The sequence below is a fragment of the Archocentrus centrarchus genome, chromosome 22 (genome assembly GCF_007364275.1).
Source record: "Archocentrus centrarchus isolate MPI-CPG fArcCen1 chromosome 22, fArcCen1, whole genome shotgun sequence".
In the NCBI taxonomy this organism is placed as follows: Eukaryota; Metazoa; Chordata; class Actinopteri; order Cichliformes; family Cichlidae; genus Archocentrus; species Archocentrus centrarchus.
Window position 1 is genome coordinate 14888838 of NC_044367.1, and position 20892 is coordinate 14909729.

At 40.9% G+C, this 20892-nt stretch overlaps 1 protein-coding gene across 5 annotated transcripts in view; it reads right to left on the minus strand.

Moving 5' to 3' along the window:
- The window catches only part of qkia (QKI, KH domain containing, RNA binding a), a 78238-nt gene that overhangs the window by 33100 nt on the left and 24246 nt on the right, over window positions 1-20892 (minus strand). For all 5 annotated transcript variants that reach the window (XM_030718118.1, XM_030759221.1, XM_030759222.1 and 2 more), the window contains exons 2-3: window positions 14335-14477; window positions 2996-3112 (exon numbers count right to left, since the gene is read on the minus strand). In XM_030718118.1, the coding sequence (XP_030573978.1) occupies window positions 2996-3112; window positions 14335-14477 (260 nt within the window). The remainder of the gene's footprint in view (window positions 1-2995; window positions 3113-14334; window positions 14478-20892) is intronic.

The following is a 20892-nucleotide window of genomic DNA, read 5'->3' on the forward strand; positions in this document are numbered from 1 at the left end:
AATTTGTACTTTACACATTCTAAATAATACACATAACCCAACACTACACCATTTAAACACAGACTAAAGAAGCTGTTTTACTTTTGTTAACTATGCCTAAACACTGTGTGTGGAAAAATTTAATGGCTGCAGTATTTATAAAATAAATACTACAAAATACTACAGGAAACAAAGGAAAACTAATGCAGAGTAAATTTATGTTTGATTGATTTATATATTACATCTTACAACCCATCTATAAATAATTCTAATCTGTATCGTTAAACGTATTTAGGACTGAGAAAATCTGCATTACACATCATCTATCCATCTACCCTATTTTTCTGTTTGCCTGCTTTTTCGCCTCTCATTTATTTTTTTTTGTTTTTCTTCTCTCGTCATTGTTCTTTGCTTTCCTCTTTCCCGTTACGTAGCTCCAGTGAACTGACTCCCTGTCAGGCAGCGCGACCCAAGAGGGAGTAACCAGCTGAATTATTGAGAGCATAAAAATGCTGCTGCTAATGGATCCTGAATAAACACACTGGCTAAGCTGCTGCCGTGGCATCCTCTTCTGCCATGGGGCATCAAGCTGAAAATACTGAGGTTGAGAATGCAGTGACTGGGAGCTCCTCGCGCAGCTTTGTTTGCGGCTGAACCACGAGACACTTGGAGCTTTTGGGGTCCTGTAAACAAACCTTATTGTATCTATTGTGATTTAGGGATGCAAAAATAGTCATTTATTAAAACATTTTTACAAATTATCCAGCTTAAGCCAACCTTACTAGAAAAATCTACATTATTTTAGGGCTAGGTGATTAATGAAATTATATTTTCAATCATAATTTTGTGGTTAAAAAAAAAAAACAATCATGATAAAGGAATTATCATGCTGCAATCATTTTTGCAATGCCGTTCCAGTCTTGTCTTGTGAATTCCAGCAAATGCCTTTTCGCAGCAGAGGTGAGCTCTGGCCCTTCCTAAAAACCAAAACCTTACTCAATGTTTTAAGTTTAGCTCGAGCCAAAATGATAAAGAGATCCACCGGTCAACATATGAAGTGTGAGGTGAGTGAGGTCTGCCTTGGCATCCATACACCAGCAAACTCCTGAGGTGGAGGCTGCAGCTGGTGGCCCTCAAAGACCAGCTTCAAGGTCAAAAATACCTCCTAGTGTGGGTCCATCACAACAATCCTGTAACCCTGCCACCCCCCGTTCCTTTTTTTGTTCTCCAGGTGAATTGAATTTAAATTGCAAAGAAGTCCACAATTAAAAGACAATTTTTAAATTCAATAAATGCACAATGTTTTTAATCCTGATGAATAATTATGTTAAATAATGATTTCTGCAGCTCTACATCAGGGTACATTAAGTCAAGGGCAGAAAGCTAGTAAGGAAAAAACAAAAAATAAAAACACACACACACACACACACACACACACACACACACACACACACACAAACAAACACACACACACGCACACACACCTTTTCCCTATTTACTTGAAAACCTTCTACATAAACACAATATTCAGGACCATCTGTGAAGCATTTTTAACATCGCTTTGCTCCCTGAGATCATTTAATATCCAAATGTCGAGCAGAGAAATTTTCCTACTTGTGGTGTATTTTTGTTTGTGTGCACCATATTTCCCTTCACAGGTCCCATCACAGCACCACACACAAAAACAAACTGGCACACGTCATTAACTTTTAACACAGTAAGAAATAAGGAAGGTAATCAAGGATTCATGTAATGAGCTAAAACAAACGCGTGCGTGGGCTGGTACATGTATGAGCATGCTCAGTCCCATTAAACTACTTCTGGATCCAATTCCAAAGAAGACTACACACCACAGCCTCTCCATCTTGTTCTGTGATAATGAATTTACTCAAAGGGGAATGAGAAGAAGCGATAGAAATTAAAATACGAATGGAGGAAGCCATTTAAAAAAAAAAAAAAAGTGGGGCAAAAACATTGGGCCTGCAGCAAACTGGGGCCTCTAACATATGACTCAGCTAGAATCTGTATGTCTGACTATTTTATCTGTTGGAGATTTTTTTTTTCATTTTAAATGCAGGAGAAAGCACAGGCAAGGACAAAAAAAAACAAAAAAAAAACTGTTAAATTACAGCCACTTTCATCACAGCCCCTACATTTACTCTGGCTCAAACATAATTGGACATATAAACATGGCAAATCTGAGCAAGTGGAGGAAACGGAAAAAAGGAAAAATAAAAATAATTCATAATTAATTAATTAATTCAAACAAGCAGCCTTTTTAGAAGGCTTTGAGGCAGATGGCAAAATTTGAAATAATTAAAATACCTCAATTTTTAAAACTGTCAATTTGTCCTTGCATTAACTTCAAAGTACATGAGTTAAGTTGATCTGACAGACTTAGAATCCTCCTTGGGGATGCATTTTAGTTGCTGTTGCCTTGTTGTCTGGTGTCAGTCAAACTTACGGGTTGAATTCAATCTTCAATTTTCAGAATTGACTATGGTGTGATGCATCTTCTTTATTTTTTTTTTTTTTTTCAAATATAGGACTAATAAAAAATGTTTCACACAATCAACATGCACCAAGTAAAGGTGAAGCCATATATTGTATTTTTATTTATCTAAAAAAAGCAATATGTAGATAAAATTGTGCAAAATGGTTTTTTTTTGTTTGTTTTTTTTAAACTTCACTCCTCTTGGGATATGTACGCAACCAACGTCAGCTCAGTGGGTCCAGAAATAGTGTCTGCTCCTGGTCTTGGCCGTCCGGTTTACTACTGCCTTCAATACTTTCCACTGCACAGCATTTTGCAAACAGCACTATCAGATGTCAGGATGCAGCCACTGGGCATTAACTGAGCGCATGTCTGCCTCATGTTTCTTCAGGACTAGTGGGAATTTTTTTTTTTTGTGCAACCACTGGCCCGGAAACTTTCACAATATTGTGTGAAATTTGTAAAATATGTGTTTTCTTTTTTTTTTTCGTATACCAGGCGCATTGCCATTGATGATCTTACCTTCTTTTTGTCTCTCATGGAGCTCTTTCCTCGCACCATTATTTTGCATCCCGTTTCTGCTTCCAACTGTTTGGCTGTGAGTCCCCGGGGGCCAAGGATTCTCCCCACAAAGTTATACTGCAGATACAGAGAGAGAGAGAGAAACTTGTGAATCTATGTGCAGATACATAAAAGACAGAAAAATGCACATTTTCTTTACCTTAGACGAACCATTCATAAGCAATAAGCAGTCTCCATGAGCTCTCAAAAAGCATGACCTCAGCTTTGTTGGATATCACGCCTCTGCTACAAAGACTACATGCACTTTCTGCCTTTCAACAGCCATTTTCACACATGCACTACAGCCCTGAACTCTTCTAGACACAACACTGGTGTGTGTGAGAATGCAAAAGTCCATATCAGTCTGACAGGATATTAAACTGACCCCACCTTGCCAGCTCTCTAGTCAGTGTAATGTTCACTGCTCTTTAAAGTGAGCAAGTAGGCGTGCAGGTGAAGTCTATAATGCCCCTTCTATGCTCTACCCAGCCACCACTATGACCTTGCCTAAACCAAAAATGAGTCCACCCCCACCCCCGACACAAACAATCTGCTGTCTGCTACATGTAGGAGAGGAAAAGTTGGTACCCAGAAGCCATCGTTCATCCTTTGTTTCCTTTTCCTATTTGGGCACTAACGGTGCTAAAATAGCTGCATCAGTTGTATTTTTCTCTCCTCACCACAATGAGAACACAAACAGAGGCTACAGTAAGGTTGGCTTGCCCACTAGATGTCAAAATGATCTCAAACAAAAATAGAATATTAACTACAGGGGCTTGCTCTGGGTGGGAATGGTTTGAAAGGAACATGAGAAAATGAGGTGGAAGGGGTGTTACGGGTTTTCAGGGGAAGCAGAGTTGTGAGGTAGGGTAGTGTTTTTGACACAATTCTCTTATCAAGCCCCCCTTTCACTCGTGAGTGGCTTTGGAGCTTTGGAGCATAAGGAAACAAATTTACCAACATAATCCTCTTGACATGAAACTGGCTTCCAACAGGATAAAGAAAAAACATGTTGAAATAATCCAAATCAATTTTCGGCCAGAATAAAAACAGAAGGTAAGGAGGAGCACGGTGATGCATAAAGAGGTAAACAAACCTCCCTGGTTTCAATGGCACATGCAGCGGCTGGTAGAAAGCATGATGGGTAAAAGATCCCTGACAACACTGAAACAGGACCCCCTCTTATATTTTTTTTTTTTTTTTTTTTTTTAAACATGAGCAACTTTTTCCTACCTGAAAAATTCAAATGCTCACTGGCATAGCGGAAAGCTTTCTTTGACAATCAGAAGCACAACTATTCGTCTCTTGGGCTGTCGCAATGAACTGTGACACCACAGCATTAAATTCTTAAAATGCAGTCACATCTGCTTACGCACTCCACCGCACCAGTGCCTCTGCAAAATCCAAAAGGCTATCAGAGAAGTCACATTTAATTACAGAGGGATTACAAATTTAATGTGGTGTTGGAAGTATTTCCCCTAAACTACGTAAACAAATGCTAGTGAGGACAATCGAAAACTCCAGGCTTTTGTTTTTCTTGTCCCTGTCAGTGGGTTTGGCTGCATCCCTGGCCTGTCTCTAACAGGAAAGACACACCCTGTGGCTGGAGAGACGCTGGAGTCCCCACAGATGATCACAGTGCGCGGCTACACAGGCTTTAAGCGTGCTTTTCTCTGTCACAAGGCAACTGTCTGTTTGGTTAACACTAATGTAAGAAACTGGTGCAGGGGCTACACCGGGGAATGTATGTGTGCCAGCTGAAGGATGTAAGGACACCTGTCCTCGGAGGTCAGCCACCAACCAAGTATGGTGGCTTGCTTCTGACTTGTACGTAAACGCACACGCGCGCATGCAAAGCCTCAAGGAGCACAGAAGAGAGAGCTGTCTGTCTGCATCACAGCTCCCGCTGCAGACAAGGGTGAACCCCTAGTACTGTGGTACTCCCACACAGCACACAAACACACACACAGCTTCTAACCCACTAAACTCAAGCTACAGTGACATGTTACACTCTGCCAGCAACAGCAGTGCAATATTTGAAAAATGCTTGCCATCATCTGCATGACACAAATTAGCAAATACATGTTTTTTTTTTTGTTTTTTTTTTTAAACGTAATGTATATGTAGATTTCTGTGCAGATATGACATGTGACTGCTCTCACTGGCCTGACAGGCTACAATATCATCCATCAGTCCAAATCCCAACAGATTTATACACCATGAATATATTAAACACATACAGCAGATGAATTACAGAGCAAGCTTGAAATAGACTACAGAAGGGGGTAACAGAATATCTGATTAAAAATCTGAGGTAGCAGCTAATTTAGTTGGACCACTCTCCCTTTGACTGGAGAGGTGTACACTGTGAACACGATTATGCGGCATTTAACAGAAACACTGACATGAAGGATGAAAGGAAGAAATAAAGAGCAAAAAAGGTAAAGAGATGACATCACATTGTGCTTTACCACTACTTAAAAAGACATTATGAGTAAGAAGGGCCAGCACCACCAAATTCTCCTTTTTGCACACTCTGCACGTAGACAAGCTAACTACTCAACTCCATCCGAGAGGGCGCTTACAGATAAAAGAAGTGTGTGTATTGTTATGGCCCCGGGCCCTCTTGCGGTGGTGTTACAGGGGTTCCTGTGTAGAGCTGAGTAAGACTGGTGGAAATGCAAAAAACCCAGCGAGTGTTCTGCGCAGCTATTTAAACTCTGCCATCCAGTGGATCTGCTGCCACCTCTGCCTGCCCCGTCTCCATGCCACGTGCCTCGCCTGGTTCCTTTTGTTTGAGTTATCTTTTGGTTTTGTTTCACACTTACATCACAAACATTTTTCCAACACATCCATATATTGTATATATGGCATATATTATAGCCCTGCAACAGGCTAGCGACCTGTACAGGGTGTGCCCTGCCTCTCGCCCTACGGCAGCTGCCCCCCCCCCCCCCCTTTTTTTTTTTTTGTGGCCAGACTGCACAATCAAGTCAAATTGGGGCGTTTTTCTGCTTCAAACATTTCAGCACAGTCTGAATAAATAACAAGTGTCTCATCATAGTTAAACTTTGCGATCTGAAATGTAACACTGCTGTAAAGAATGAAGCCAGATTTACTCAGTAATGGAATAAAGCTCAGCGTTTTAATTGTAGTGGATGGCTCACTTTGCTCCTGGTCTGCAGTGAGGGTTTGACACTCTTTTCATGGCTGTTGATATGCTTTTAGAAAAAGCGACCTCCATTTTAAGCCACTGGAATATAGAGACAATGAACAGCCAAGCGGGTGAGTTATCAGAAGGGTACACAACCACCGACTCTGCCAGGAACCACACTCTGTACAGCCAGAGGAGTAGGATGGATACTGTGCCCTGACTGCCAAACACACCATCCACTCTTCACCCGGTCCTGCTAAATTATTATCAAGCTAGTTTTCATTTTCTGTCTTCCTGCTGTTAAATCAACTTGGTGCTTCTCCAGATTGAGGGCTTAAAAACATCTGGGAGCCATCATTTCTCTTTTGTGGACTTTCAAAACTTTATTATTGATTATCATCAATAGCTCTATAATACCCCACCCTTAAAATGGGGGGTGGGGGTTAGATTATTTACCGTAGGAGAAAAGTGCACTGGGACCTTTGGTGAAAAAGCGCTTTTCTTCAGTTCTTGATTTCAGTGTCACTTTATCTGAGTTTTCTCAAAGTTTCACCCCCAGCCCCAACAACAAACAAAAACCCCACAAATATATAGCGTATTCAAACATAATTCATTTGTAAACACAAAGACATACAGATGAGCACACATTCATACACACAAAGCCCCCTTCAGGACAAAGGCTTACACTGACATTAAAGGGCCTTTGTTTAGCCCCAGTTATCGCTACTCCACAGGCGGGTTATGCTGTGAGCATCTACATCTCTGTCACTGTGTGTTTGTAAGGGTGTGTGGAACACAATGTATGGGGTGAACTCTTGCAGACACCCTCGGCATACAGAGCTGACTGTTGCATGGTTTGTGTGCACGGGCATTCTGGTTTGTTTTTGTGTGAACTACTGAGAAACAACAGCAGTTCCACCAACAATGCTCACAGAAGCAGAACAATTGTGCCTTTGACGGCGTTTGTTTGTGGTGGTGGGGAGACAGGAAATGAGATCATGCTGAGGGTTCTGGCTGTGTGCGTGGAAGGCTTATCGAAGAGCCGGGCCAGGCCAGGAGCAGAATACCAATCACTTATTAACCAGCCTTGCTGGGCTTATGGAAATGAGAAATAGTTCATTCAGTGCAATGCATCATGGAAAGAAGGAACCTGGTTACACTAGGCACCATCATCTTGCCTAATTTTTTCACTTACTTGACTTTAAGCCTCCCTTAAAGTCAGAAAGTCTTATTGTGAAACCACAATACTAGCCATTTATTGCAAAAGTCCCATTTTGCTCCTACGCAAGATACATTTTGTATCGTTCATCTAAAGTAACAGTTTATGGAGGCTTTACAGAGTTTACAGCATGCTTAGTTGATAAAATACTTCCTGTTTGTTTCCATACATTATCCTTTCTGTATCCATTCATAGCTTCTGGAAACTCAGTGGGCTTCCTTTTCCTCTTTGTCTGAGTACACAGGATCTTGCCTTTTCCTTTGTTTATCTGTGACCACCCCCACCTCTGTGTGTTTTTTTTTTAACCACAAGCAACCTCCCTGCCTTTAATCACTAATTCACCTTTGGGCGCTAATGTTGCATTGCTGAATTATATTTACCTTCACACTCTGGCCTTATCCCCAACATCAACACGCAAACCTTTTCCATCGAGAGGGGAATTTAAAAAAAAATAAAAAGGATGGAGGGAATATGAGATGAGGAGCAGACAGGTGTATAATCTACTGAAACCTGCATACTTGATCTACCAGAGGGACAGAGGACACAAGGCCATAGGCTGATGAAGGAGTGAAAATTAGACTTAGATTCCAGCGGTGACATTTACGCCTCAAAGCCCTACAGACTTCAAAGCTCTCTATTCAGCACACCCAGCATTTAGTGCCTAATCCATAGCTCCTTTGATAATTCTGTTTGGGTTTATTTTGGGGTTGCAGGCAGGGTGGAAATACAGAGGGGTGAGGATGGAGAGATGAAAAGCATAAAGATTGATGTTGGCTCAAAGTTGGGAAGATGTGAGCAAAGGAAGCAGGGAGCAAAGTTTGTGAACCTTTAGATAAACAAGCAGCTGGGATAGAAAAATATAAGTAAAAACGTGCCGAGTAACATTCAATCCCCCCGATGGTTGAACATTGCATAATCACACTAAATCAATAGAAGACTGAGAAAGATGTGGAATACTGTTATTCATGTGATGCTAGCTTTTTCAGACATCACTTAACCAGAGGAAAACTGGATGCTGGTTAGTCACATCTCAGTGTCTTTTCAGTTTAACAGAGAATTACGCAAATTCAGGTAAAGCAGTGAAGTCACACTTGCATCAACTGATTAGCCATCAGCTTCTTAACTCACTTAAGACTCATTCATAATGTGATATCCGATAACAGCTAGTCATGCGCATTCACAACCTGACCTGATGCTAGCAACACCTTGTGATGCAACTCCCTCTACCATCCCCACTTCCTGGTAGCATTAATAATGTTGATATCCAGTGTTTATGCTTGGATAGATGTCCCAGCAGGGTCCTGGTTTATGAACCATTTCCAATAAATTTTTGATTCCTTCCCGAGTAGCTGTTTAGAAAAAGGTCGGTGTTGACACAAATGCCAAATCAGTATGGTCGATCTTGACATCAAAGTTTTGTTGCTCAGCTACAAAATACCTTGCTTCTGTGTGTATCTTTGTAGAAACTTCTTTAAAATGGATTGGTACCTGAACAGCACTTTTCTAAACATTCAAAGTGCTTTTCAAACTGCAAGCCACATTCAACTATTCTCATTCATACAGAGATTTTTTTCTATGCCTTTAAGTGCCAATCATCACACACAAGCACACTGATGGATGCATCAGGGGCAATTTGGGGTTCAATATCTTGCCTGCCCAACTGCCCTGTGGGCAGGAAAAGCCCGGAATCTAACCACTGATCTTCTGACTGTTAAACAACATGCTCTACTGCCTGAGCCACAGTCCAGATAGGACAGTCTTGCCAGCTGTTTCCATGTTTTTTGCATTTTTTTTTTTTTTCTTTTTGTGGTCCAAAGCATGGATATTACTTGCCTCAAAAATCCTGTATCAGTGTAATCTAGTATATGCATGCAGAGAGCGTAGTACTATTGATACAAGCTGACATGACATCCTTGGTGCAGCCTCTGATTCCGGTGTAGTCAACCTGCTTCATTTTGTCCTTGATTCTCGCTTTTCACCCTCCGTATCTGTCAGCTTAATGATGCACAGACGGACAGGCCAAAGCAGCACGTGGCATCATCCACTCAAAGCATGCAAGCACAAGCTGGTGCTACACAAGCCGGAATTAATGCAGTAACACAGGCACATCTAATAGCTTATAGTTTTACTCTGTCATCTTAACTGACAACAACAAATAGAGTTCTCTCTGCTTAAATTATTATTGTAATTACCTTCTTATCAAACGGCTAACTAGAAAACCATCCGTTCATCAAATTATCAGCATCATGCATGGCTGGCTATCTACAGTTATCAAAATCATCCTCTCTGCGGCTCTACCAGTGTGCTGAGGTGAGGTGTGGGGTGGTACATTTCCAGAACTCGTAATGACTTAAGGGGGTCAGAAGGATATCAGGAGCTGGCATGATAAGTGATGACACCCTCATGGGAGCAAGCTTAATGACTTTCCCTGTGCAGGGACCTGGCTGGTTTGGCCGGGCAATTTTTCCGCAGTGAAAGAGAGAAGGCCAGGACATTCTGTCTGCTCGAACCACCAGAGCCTCTTTCTTTGCTGTTTGCAAATCTGGGTGTCTTGGAGCGAAGCACCAGGATGCAACAGAGCACACACATATGGTTTAATATTCTAGGAATTATTGGAAATGTTAGTTACTATACTGTGTGTGTTTCTTTGTTTTGTTTTTGTTTGTTTTTTTGCAACTCTGAAATGATTAGCTTTCCTGACAATTCATGCTGGTTTTAACTTTATGGATGTTTTTTAAATCTACAAAAGATATGCAGTTAAAAACATAGTTGATGCTTAAATTTTACGTAACAAGGAAAAGGTCATTAAATTTTTTCTGGAATACCTTGAAGAGCAAAAGATAAATAAAGGATGATGATGATGATAATAATAATAATAATAATAATAATAATAATAATAATAATAATTCTCCAATTATAAAGCACATAAACCAAATATTGATAAATTCCTCCTTTGCTTTTATTAATAAGACTTTATTTGCACTGTGTCGTTTGTCTAATTTGCCTTTAAAACTTAAAAAAAAAAAAAAAAAAGGACACTTGCATGGACATCAAACATCTGCTCCTCTGAGGTTCTTCGGTTTGGAGACAGCTGGTGTGGTGCAAGAGTGGGAAATGGGGTGGGGGCTTAAAAAGATTTCATTACTGAGGTAAACAATCTTAAGTGCCATGGCAACACCCAGAACGCTAGACAAACAGAAAAGACCAACAGCAGAGCTTTATTTGGGGTGTTGCTTTTACAGTCATGGCTATACAAGTGATCATTTTCACCTTTTGGATGCCTCCAAGCCAGTGGGGAGTTCAGACAGTCCTGTTTACCACTTGCTCAACAGCTTACAGCCAACTGAGGGTCTCGTTTCACAGAGTCAGCACAGCAGAGGTGCCCCCCCCTCGAGTGTGTTTTCAGTTCTAAGCATTTCTCAACACCAGGTGACCTGCCCACAACCCACCTGGGCATTTAAGAGTTGGCAAATACAAATACACAGGGAATAAAGTGGAGACAGACACCATCTTAAAAAGATATGTCACACATCCTATCAGATGCCTCAAGGTCAACGGAAATGACATGCTGAGCTGTCAGTCAGCTGCCTATCAATGTGTATGTGAGTGTGTGCTTGGAAGAGAAGCGGAGCCACAGATAGCATTTAATTGAAGGTTGAAGTTATCAGATAGCCTGCGACTCAGCTGTCAGTCAAGATGCAGTCACCACAGTGACGCTTCGCAGTGTTCTGCACCGCTGACGACATCAGGAAATGGCTGACTTTGAAGAATAGTGAGGGGGTGGGGGAGACAGACACGCAGGCAGACAGAGTGATGGAGACACACGCATACACAAACACATTTACAGACAGATGTGGGGCACGCAGGCCAGAAGAGGGACACACTTAAGGGAATTAGAGTAGGAGTGTGCTGGCAAGGCAAGTTATTTTGGTAGAATTGACATGCTGCACTGCATCCAGGCACCACGACAATCTAATTATCTACTGGTGAAACCTGAGCAGGGTAAACATAGGTGATCTGACAGAGAAAGCCCCAAAGAGAGAGCGTAACCTCGGGCTAAGGATGTGATAAGGAATAAAGGGAGTTTTTAAAACGGTAGTGAAAACTGAGAGGAGAAAAAGTAGAATCCAGGCGTTCCACAGATGGGGAAACGGTATGAATGACAAATCATCCACGGCAGGTGAGTTGATGCCAACAACAAAAAAAAAAAAGAAAAACGAGACTTGGAACGACATTCATGTTTTCTTAGGAGAGCCTTAACTTGTATCAGCAAGCTGCACATGCAAGCACTTTCAGTGGGAGGAATCTGGGAAATTAGACAGAAATGTAAAAAGGGTGGTAATATTCCCTAGTCTAATAATCTTCATTACAGTTTTCTATCCTTTAGAAGTGGGCAGATGGGGATAAAAGGGACATTTTTCCCCCCTTTTCCTTCTTTTCTATCCTTTCGCATTTCCTCCCACTTTTACTTAAAACTAAAAAGGTTCTACTCTTTATCATCTTTGAAAGCACAAACTGTAGAAACACTGTCTCCATGTTAAGACAACAATTTGTGGAGAAATCGGTTTAACACGCATTAACATTTTATCTCCTGTTGTCTGCTGTTAAAATAGTCAATGCCAGATTTCATTTCCTTTCTGTCCACCAACTTAAAATCCTAAACGCAGTGAGAGCAACAGTGCAAACAAAGGGATGACTACACAACTTTAACTGGTAGCATAAAAAAATATATTATATCTGGCACAAGACTATTGTTGGCACCTGCACAATTATGATTTGGCAAGCATGTTGAGGAAGTTTTGCACATGGACCCTGTTCCAAAAAAGAGAGCTAAAAAAAATAATAATAATTTAATCTAGACTTGCTGCTGATTTCCCCTGATTCCTGTCATCACGTCTAAATTTAACAGCAACTGTGGCATTTTCCTCTTTCCCTGCTGACTGAATGACCACGCTTGAATGTGTTCACCTAAAGTCAGAAACAGATATTCATTTGAAATATGTCCTATTTTTGTGTCACTGGGTTTTAATGGTTTTTTTTGTGCTCGTGCTTCTTTATGTGCATGTCAGTGGGTGTGCTAATTTGTGTCTGTTAAGGTCATCAGTGAGTCATCTTGACCACCAGGGGGAAGCCTAATTAATTTAGTAGCTTTCCAAACAGCTCATAACCAGAATACAAAAGGTACAGCCCTACTCTTCTCAAATCAGTGTAGCAAAGCAAGTGAAGGTAACACGGGTGCCATCTGAGGACCTCAGGACACTGAGGTCCTCAGATGAGTGTGTGTGTGTGTGTGTGTGTGTGTGTGTGTGTGTGTGTGTGTGTGTGTGTGTGTGTGTGTGTGTGTGTGTGTGTGTGTGTGTGTAAAAAAGAGTCGTTTCATTTGCATCTCTACAGTCACAGGTGGCACCCACTGCTTCACACATTTTTACAGAACTTCCTCATTCTTGTAAAAATCTTATATTCCTGTACAGGGATAGCACAAAGCCCACACGCAAAGAACAGATCCAGACACACACACACACACACAAAGAAAACAGAAACTTCAACAGAAAGCAGGATTTATCTCTAAATAGCATGTTACAGCAGACGATCTAAGACGACGACACTAAGACGACCACAACAGGCATGCTCTATGAGGCAACTGCACACCAGCTATGACCATACATATCACAATTACTGACATGAATACCTAAAACTAAATACCTAAAAGCAAAACAAAGTGGCACTTAAGGGTCATTTAAACTGACTGGAAGTCACTTAAGAGGTTGAGCTCAGATCCTGGGTCTGGTCTGAGGGTGAACTGAAGCTAAGCTGATCCCAGCCAGTCCCTGGTGCCTTTTATCAATTCTGTCAGGGGGAAAATGCAATCCATGCCTGGCTGAGCTCTTGGCCTGCTCTACGGTGTCTCTTATCCGTCGTCACCTCCCTCCATTCATTTCCTTGCTGCCAGCTGCTGGGATTATGAAGAGAAACGCGGCTTCTCAGGACGTGACACAATCATTCATGTGTGTGCCAAAGATTACCATGAGGACATGAATGTGGCCGACTGTGGTAAACGCCTTACACACACGTTTCAAAGCTTTACACATACACACTTGTCACTCTGCAGAAAAGGCTTGCATCAACTCTCCTCCTGTGCTGCCACCATCCTCTTCATCGCTAGAAACACCATGGCACCCCCACCATGTGCTGTTCTTTCCCAGCTGTATGCATCCATCTTTCCATCAGAGTAAAAATCAAGTGGTTACTCCAAAAGATTTTCATTCCCTTTAACTGAATATTTATGAAACTGCAGTTTACTTTTCTTGATGCTTCTCTTTTCAATCCCCCGCTTTCTCTCTCAGCACTAATCTGCTACTGAGTTGGCTCATAAACACCCCAGCATGCTGTGTTTTCCACAGACAAGGACCAAATTAGTGTGCAGTTTGATAAAGTTGTATCAGAAGTACATTAACAACTTGGTGCACAAGTCTAGAAGCTAATAAAGTAAAAACAGTCAAGAATTGCATGCTTACCAACTGGAAGAAGGAAAAAAAAAAAAAAAAAAGAGCAAAAACTGAAAGGCCAAAATGACAGAACTGAGAACACAGTGGATGAGCAGTGAGCAAGTGCCTACAACAGAAATGAGGTATGTCCTCAGTGCTGACAGACTGCAGAACTATCAGCAGCTGTCGCTCCCATGATGACACATCACAAAGACACATGGCCTAAGGCAAGAGGACCAACAGTGTGTGTAGAGATATCTCTGTGTACGAATCCATGTGTGTGAAAGAGTGCCTTTATCGGTGCACACGAACACATTTAAAAGAGCCTTGTTTCTTCATAAGATTAAATATTAGTGCAAAAACAATTAAGGCAAATGCATCAGTTTTATTGGCAATGTGATGCAGCAGCACAAGTGAAATGTGTGTAACCTGGATTACTCACATCTGGGTACTCTTTGACAGGCACAAACAGTTTTTCCTGCAGGTGAACGATGGGTCCGACTGGTTCGGGCAGCTCCAGCGGGTGTTTGTCCACAAGGCCATTCACTGTGTCGCTGTACATGTCTTTACGCACTCTGTTGATCTCTGAAAGACAAAAATATGTAAAGTGTGGTAAGAAACTGCATAAAAATAGAGCAGGGACACTTAAAAAAAAAAAAAATACTATGCTAGATATATCACTGTCATATTGATTTTGACTTATGGGGAAAAGCCTAATGTAGCATACAAATCTTTGCCTTGCGTAATGTTTGTCTTTTACAGATAAACAACTGTGTAACTAGAGTAATATTAACATAGCCTTTGAGTACAAAAATGTATGAGCATTAATGCTTCCCACTATCTATAGGAAATAGCTTTAGCCTAGAACAAACTGCTTTGAGTGGAAACAATGAATCTGTGCTTGTGTGCAAGTTAGTCCATGAGCTAGAGACAAAAGTTAAACACTTCACTATTCACAGGTTAAGGCCATCGACTTTCCTTTCTGTGTCCTCAGAGTCTGTTCCCTAATAGAGCAGCCTCTGCAGGCATCTGAACAGGAGACCAGATACAGGGAATCACTAAGGCTTAGCTATATGCCACCTTCAGACCTGATGCCTCTGTCAGATAAAACTAATGTACTGCTATCACACACACACCAGAGTCATCAGCTCCAAAATTCAGTCATACACATGTTCATGCACACTATTTTTACTGCATGTACAGCTCAAAGCTGTGCTATGTGGGTTGCAGGAGAGCATGAATTCATGCAATCAAACTAGTGTGTCTGCCAAATTGTCGCAGCTGTAACGCCCATTCACAGAAGACATGCTTTTTGCTTTCCGGGTTACGATCAGTGTACGGTCATAGTGTCAGTTAATCTGGAAATGCGAAGACATGATTTTAGGTTTTAAAATGAAACAGAGCTGTGCCATATATCTTCCGTGATAATCCCAGTACAAATTTTTATGTGATTTAAAAAAAAGAAAAAAAAAAAAAGTGTCATATGACTTATATAGTGACACCATGTGTTTACCTTCCATAGCATGCACAACAAGTCAAGCTCAGACATGTCTGATGATGATTTAGTTCCTAAAAACCGAGTTACTTTCAACAGCCTCCACCAAAACACAATTCTTTGCAAAACATGCAATAAAACACGTCTAAGAAGGCACGTGAGGAGGAGATTCTAGCAGCTGGTGATGTGTGACCCACACGTAAACAAATGACTCAACCAAGCATTGCTAGAGTACTTGCCAGTTGCACGCCATATGACAAGAAGAGCAAACAGTGGATGGAAATTACTGCTGCGGGTACATGGTTGTAAAGGAGCAACTGGTTAAAAAGCTTGACCCAAGATACCGGCACCTTGTTTCAACAGAATCACACTTTGAATTAGGCAATCTGCCACCATATCAAAAGAATGATAGACAATGCCCTTCATTTACTTACACCCATAACTGCTGCTGCCTGCAAGCATCAATAAAACATTGTTCAGTATCTTTTCATCTATATCATCATCACAATTTTTTTTTTGAAATACTGTGATATCATTTTGAGGCTATATCGCCCACCTTAGTATCAAACAGCATGAACTAAATGGCGGAGTTGGCGAGGCCTCGAGGAATCGTGTGTGCAGGGTGGAATGGGGGCGGGTGCTAGGCACTTTTTTCATCACCCATGAGACCTTCTGGCAGTAGCGAGCTCTATATTAAACTGCAGCAGGGGAACCTGACACTCAACTATAGATGCCCTCAGTGAAGCATGCATGACAGGCGAAGCATAACCCTGCACTTATGCAAAACTGGAAAGGTGGGATGAATCTTATATACCGGTAATAATAAGTTCCTTGTTATAATTTACAATTTAAACAAAAGACAAAATGCACCAACAGCCTTAATGGAGAACCAAGTTGCCAGTGCCAAAGTTCCCAAAGCTGCACCTCCTCTAGGTGCCACAAGAGGCTGGCTCCAAAATTACATCAATCCCCAAAGACTCTGATGTTAAAATGGCCAACTTTACAGCATTACAAAGTGTATTTATAACCTGGTACAGATAATGGTTTTAGCCTCTATGGATAGTTCCTCTTCACAGCAACTCTGCATTTTTAGAAGTAACAGGGTTAAGGGAGTGTCTGCTTTTATTTACAGATGTCCTAACACAAGCAGCTGAAGCCCATCAGTGTCTGCTACACCTCACCTCCACTACTTCAACTGGACCTCCTCATTGTGTGTGTTTGATGATAACGACACATTTCAGAGGTTTGTAGTGGAAAAAGAAATTTGATGCATTTTAATCTTGGCTCATTTCACATTAAGGACAACATTATGGTCCATTACGGTTGGTTAAAACAACAAAAAAATTTTATTTTTGGACAGTGGAGAAAATGTTTCCACTCATATAGTCACCTTATGTCCTAGAAGACATTTAAATGCATCAATTGTACTGCTGAACTGAAAAGGGTGTCATTTCCAGGCATGGCAATGACAGACTGAAATTTGTCACAAGTGAGATCACAGACACTGCTCAGCACACAGATAAACATCTGGTCTGCAGCTGTTTGGACAACACCTGCAGAAGACATTGGAACAGAACAAACAGGGAGCCAGGAGACTCGGCCCAACTCCTTTCCAAACCACATGACCTCAGTACTGTGAGGACCAGAGACACTCCCAGCCCTTCCCAAAGATGAATTCATCCTCATGGTATCTAGCTCAGAAAACAGATTACATCAGTCCTAACCAAAACAGCAGTCAGGCAACATCTTAGCTTTGCCTATGACACATTACACAGGGAGGAGACCAAGACATATTATCAAAATGAACAGAATAGGGAAACACAACATAATTAACTCCAAATGTGTTTCAAAGAACTCTGAACATGATGATCTCATGTGTTAAAATCCTTCTACAGCAGGTTTGCTTGTTGTTCCTCCTTAAAAAATAAACACTCACCACTACAGTACAATTAAATCCAAGTACTATAAACCATCTCAAGACAGCGAGGGTGAATGAAAAAGAGCCAGCTAAAACGCCACTGATGGGTTAAAAACAAGTCAACGACAAGAAGAGCTCTGTAACTTAAATTAAGAGATCACTTCTCTGTATACGAGGGTGTAACCATGCACAAAATCCACAGCTTGATATGAGCTTCAAATCTGGAGTCACGGTTCGGTACATTTTCTCTGCATCGGAGAAATAACCCACAATAAAATCCATGCAATTGTAAAACTTTAAAACTAAATGTTGAACTGGCCAAAATTCAACTGCAACAATAAGGACACTCTTATTGTGAACTGTGAACTGTCAATAAGGAAATGCTCAGTTTAGACGCAAGCATAAATAAATAAAATAAAGAAATTCTATTCATTAAGAAGAACATAACACAATTAAAACTTAAGTGAATAAATAAGCAATTCCTGCTTGTTGCTTCTATTTGACAGACATTGAAATGTATCAGCAGAATCTTTGGTATTACTATCCTTATTGCAACTGTAATCATAACTACTCCTGCTATGGGCCAATTCAAGAAAAATACAATTACCATATTCTTCTGAATACTGCTTGCAATAAAAGCAAATGTATTATATAATAATAAAAATATAAAATATTATTTACTATACACGAGGTCTGCATTCAGGAATTCTTTTTCTTTAGATAACAAAAGAAAACAAAAGGTAATATTCATACGTGACAATGCAACCCAACAACCACCACCAGCAGCACCACCTCCTCCTAATTCTATTTCCTCTTGCTGAAATGCCACATTAACATAAGGAGGCCGCGCTGGGCCATCAATGGAGACGTGCGGCATTTGACAACCTCTAATTTCTGTGTGGCAACTCTTTTCTGAAGCACTGCGCTCACCTAAAAATTACCCCCTGCCTCACGCGGCCGACAAAATCATTTGTCTAGCTGTCCACCCCGGCAGAAAAGGCTGATTTTGTAACAAAGCGTGCGTGTGGGGATCACTATCTTGGATTGGGGGGGGGGGGGGGGGGGGGGGGGGGGGGGCTGGGATGGTGTCGCCCTCTTGGAAAAGAAAACAGGAAAAAGAAAAAGACAATCATCCAAAAGAAGAGGTAGGTTACTGAATGAGAACTTTTCTTGATGTGGCATTAAATGCAAAAACCAGCTAATGCCACAGAACCAAAGCAGTAAACCCTGCAACTCTGGTCAGACATCAGCCAGCTTAGTGCAAGTGTGTCATCTACAACCTGACTCAGCTCTCCACACAGACAACTCTGACAGAAAGAGTTGTGTGTTTATTTACCTGTGGGGGTGGCTGCACATGCACACAGAAAGAAATCATAATATCTCTGTTTAGTTTTTTTTACTCAGACATCTGTCAGGAAGAAACAAGTATCGACCTTGAGAGCAGGATGAGGGCACGACAGAGGATTTGATGATACAAAGACAGAGGAAAGAGAGAATTATAACCACAGTGCTGAACAAGCAGAGTTCAGCTGCATTCCTCTAGACTCATGCTGCTCTTTTCTGCCTCGATTTCAGTTAAAAACACATTTCACTTTATTGTTCTCCTTCTTTTGTTTCTCTCGGTTTCTGCCCTTTCTTCTCAAATTTGCAGAGAAAAAAGAAAATGTCACAGACTGAAGCGGCATATCTGTCTGCCCTTTGTCAAGCAAAAGAGACAATTTCTCCTCATCTTCTGTGTGAGCTTAGCAATGGTTAGAGATGTGTAACTAAAGGGAAGGGTGTGGAAGTGAGGAATGGCAGGTGGAGCAGTTTTAAGAGGCAGTGGACTGAAAAATATGGGAGAGGAAATGTCTGTGAGATGGGAGCCCATATTCAGTGAGGTTTGGTGAGTGGATATTAAGTAAAATGTTCATTCTTGACCTTGGAAGAAAAAAACAGATTGGGAAAATAAAAATCCTGAATCAAGGTCTGCTCACTACCTTTCAGTTATTTCAGCCTCCCGTCAGTGTGTGGCTGTCAGCACAGCCGTCTGTATGTGGCTCAAATGTTGTACTTTTTGTAAATGCCTTCTAAGGTTTTTGATATGTAATAAAAAAAAAAATGTTAAAAAAAAAAACATTTTTGAGAAAGTCTGTAAGAAGTGAACGAAACCTCTGGGAGGAAAAACAGTGAGTAAATCACATAAGAATTATACTGGCTCTATGTGACCCTTTTATACTGATTATACTATAATAGGATCACATAGACATAGATACATATTGTAGGGGTTTTTTCCTGCCTCAGAACAACAAACACTTAACCACAACTGCTCCCCATATAGCTAAGGCAGAGTCCATCAACTTACTTAACAGAAGTGCATTTCCTGCTATTTTTGACAATTTTATAAACAAAATGTACCCCTAATTTAAAAAATTGTGATCTTTGTTTGATGGGTGTCAAATTCTTTTTAATGAACAAAAACCCAATAGGACTCCAAGTGACCTGTAAGACGAATGCTAATTAATGACTCTTGATTTTAACTGCCTCTACATTTAATCAAAATCTAATTCACCACATTAAAAAAAGATCAGGAAAAAAAAAAAAGAACAGCAAAAAAGTCAAATGAAATCTGCTGGCATCATATAACAAAACTTGAAAAGACCATACATATGGTGATTTTAATTTATCCTTAAGATATAAGCCAATTAATGCCTCAACATTTAATCAAAATGCAGATAAATTAGGCAAAGCTACATTCACAGATTGAAAAAAAAACTCTTGTAGCAAAACAGCATGCCTTAGAAAGGATGGGCACAGTTACTGTGCCATCTTAGCTTCTAATTGGTTCTTAGCAGGCAGGCAGACTAGCACTACCACAGAGAAGCCATTATCCCTCATCAGGGCACAGCAGAAAAGGGAATAGGCTTGGGAATCATGTGCATACTAGAGCCAAAGATCGAGAACAAATCCATTATGTGTATCAAGTCATTTAAGTGTGTGATACTGTCGGCCAATCACAACCGGCCACTGTAAACTCACAGACATGGGATAGAGAAGCTTTTCATGTATTTACCCAGCCTGATGCTAAAAACATGATCACAGAGAGGCAGGCCATGCTGAACTAAGGCAAACAATCCATTAGAGCTTGTGATGAGAAAAAGCTTAAGACTAGAGAAGAGCCAAGTGAGGCAGGACAAGTTTGTGATCTTGCAGCCCAATCTGATGCAATGAATTCCACCACAGCATGAGGACAAACATAGGGAATGAAATACAGAGGAAGAGAGATATTAAAAAAAAAAAAAAAATTGGAGCAAAGGGCTAGGGGAAAAAAAAAAAAAAAAAGCAAGCACAATTAAAAACAATGGAGCGGTCCAGAAGGAGATCCTGTAATCAGGTTTAAGACAGGTGAACATCACTCAACTAGACCTGCTCCATAAGAGAATGGGAGCAAGTCTATTAAGAGCCCAAAAATAGACATGTTCCATAAATGCTTTGTCCTCACCCTGTAGCTCACAGCAAACCATCCTCTGACCATGCAGAGCACATCTGTCCCAGTAAGTATGTACTATGCATGCGTGAGAGACTGTCAAGAGAGGGACTGAAAGCAA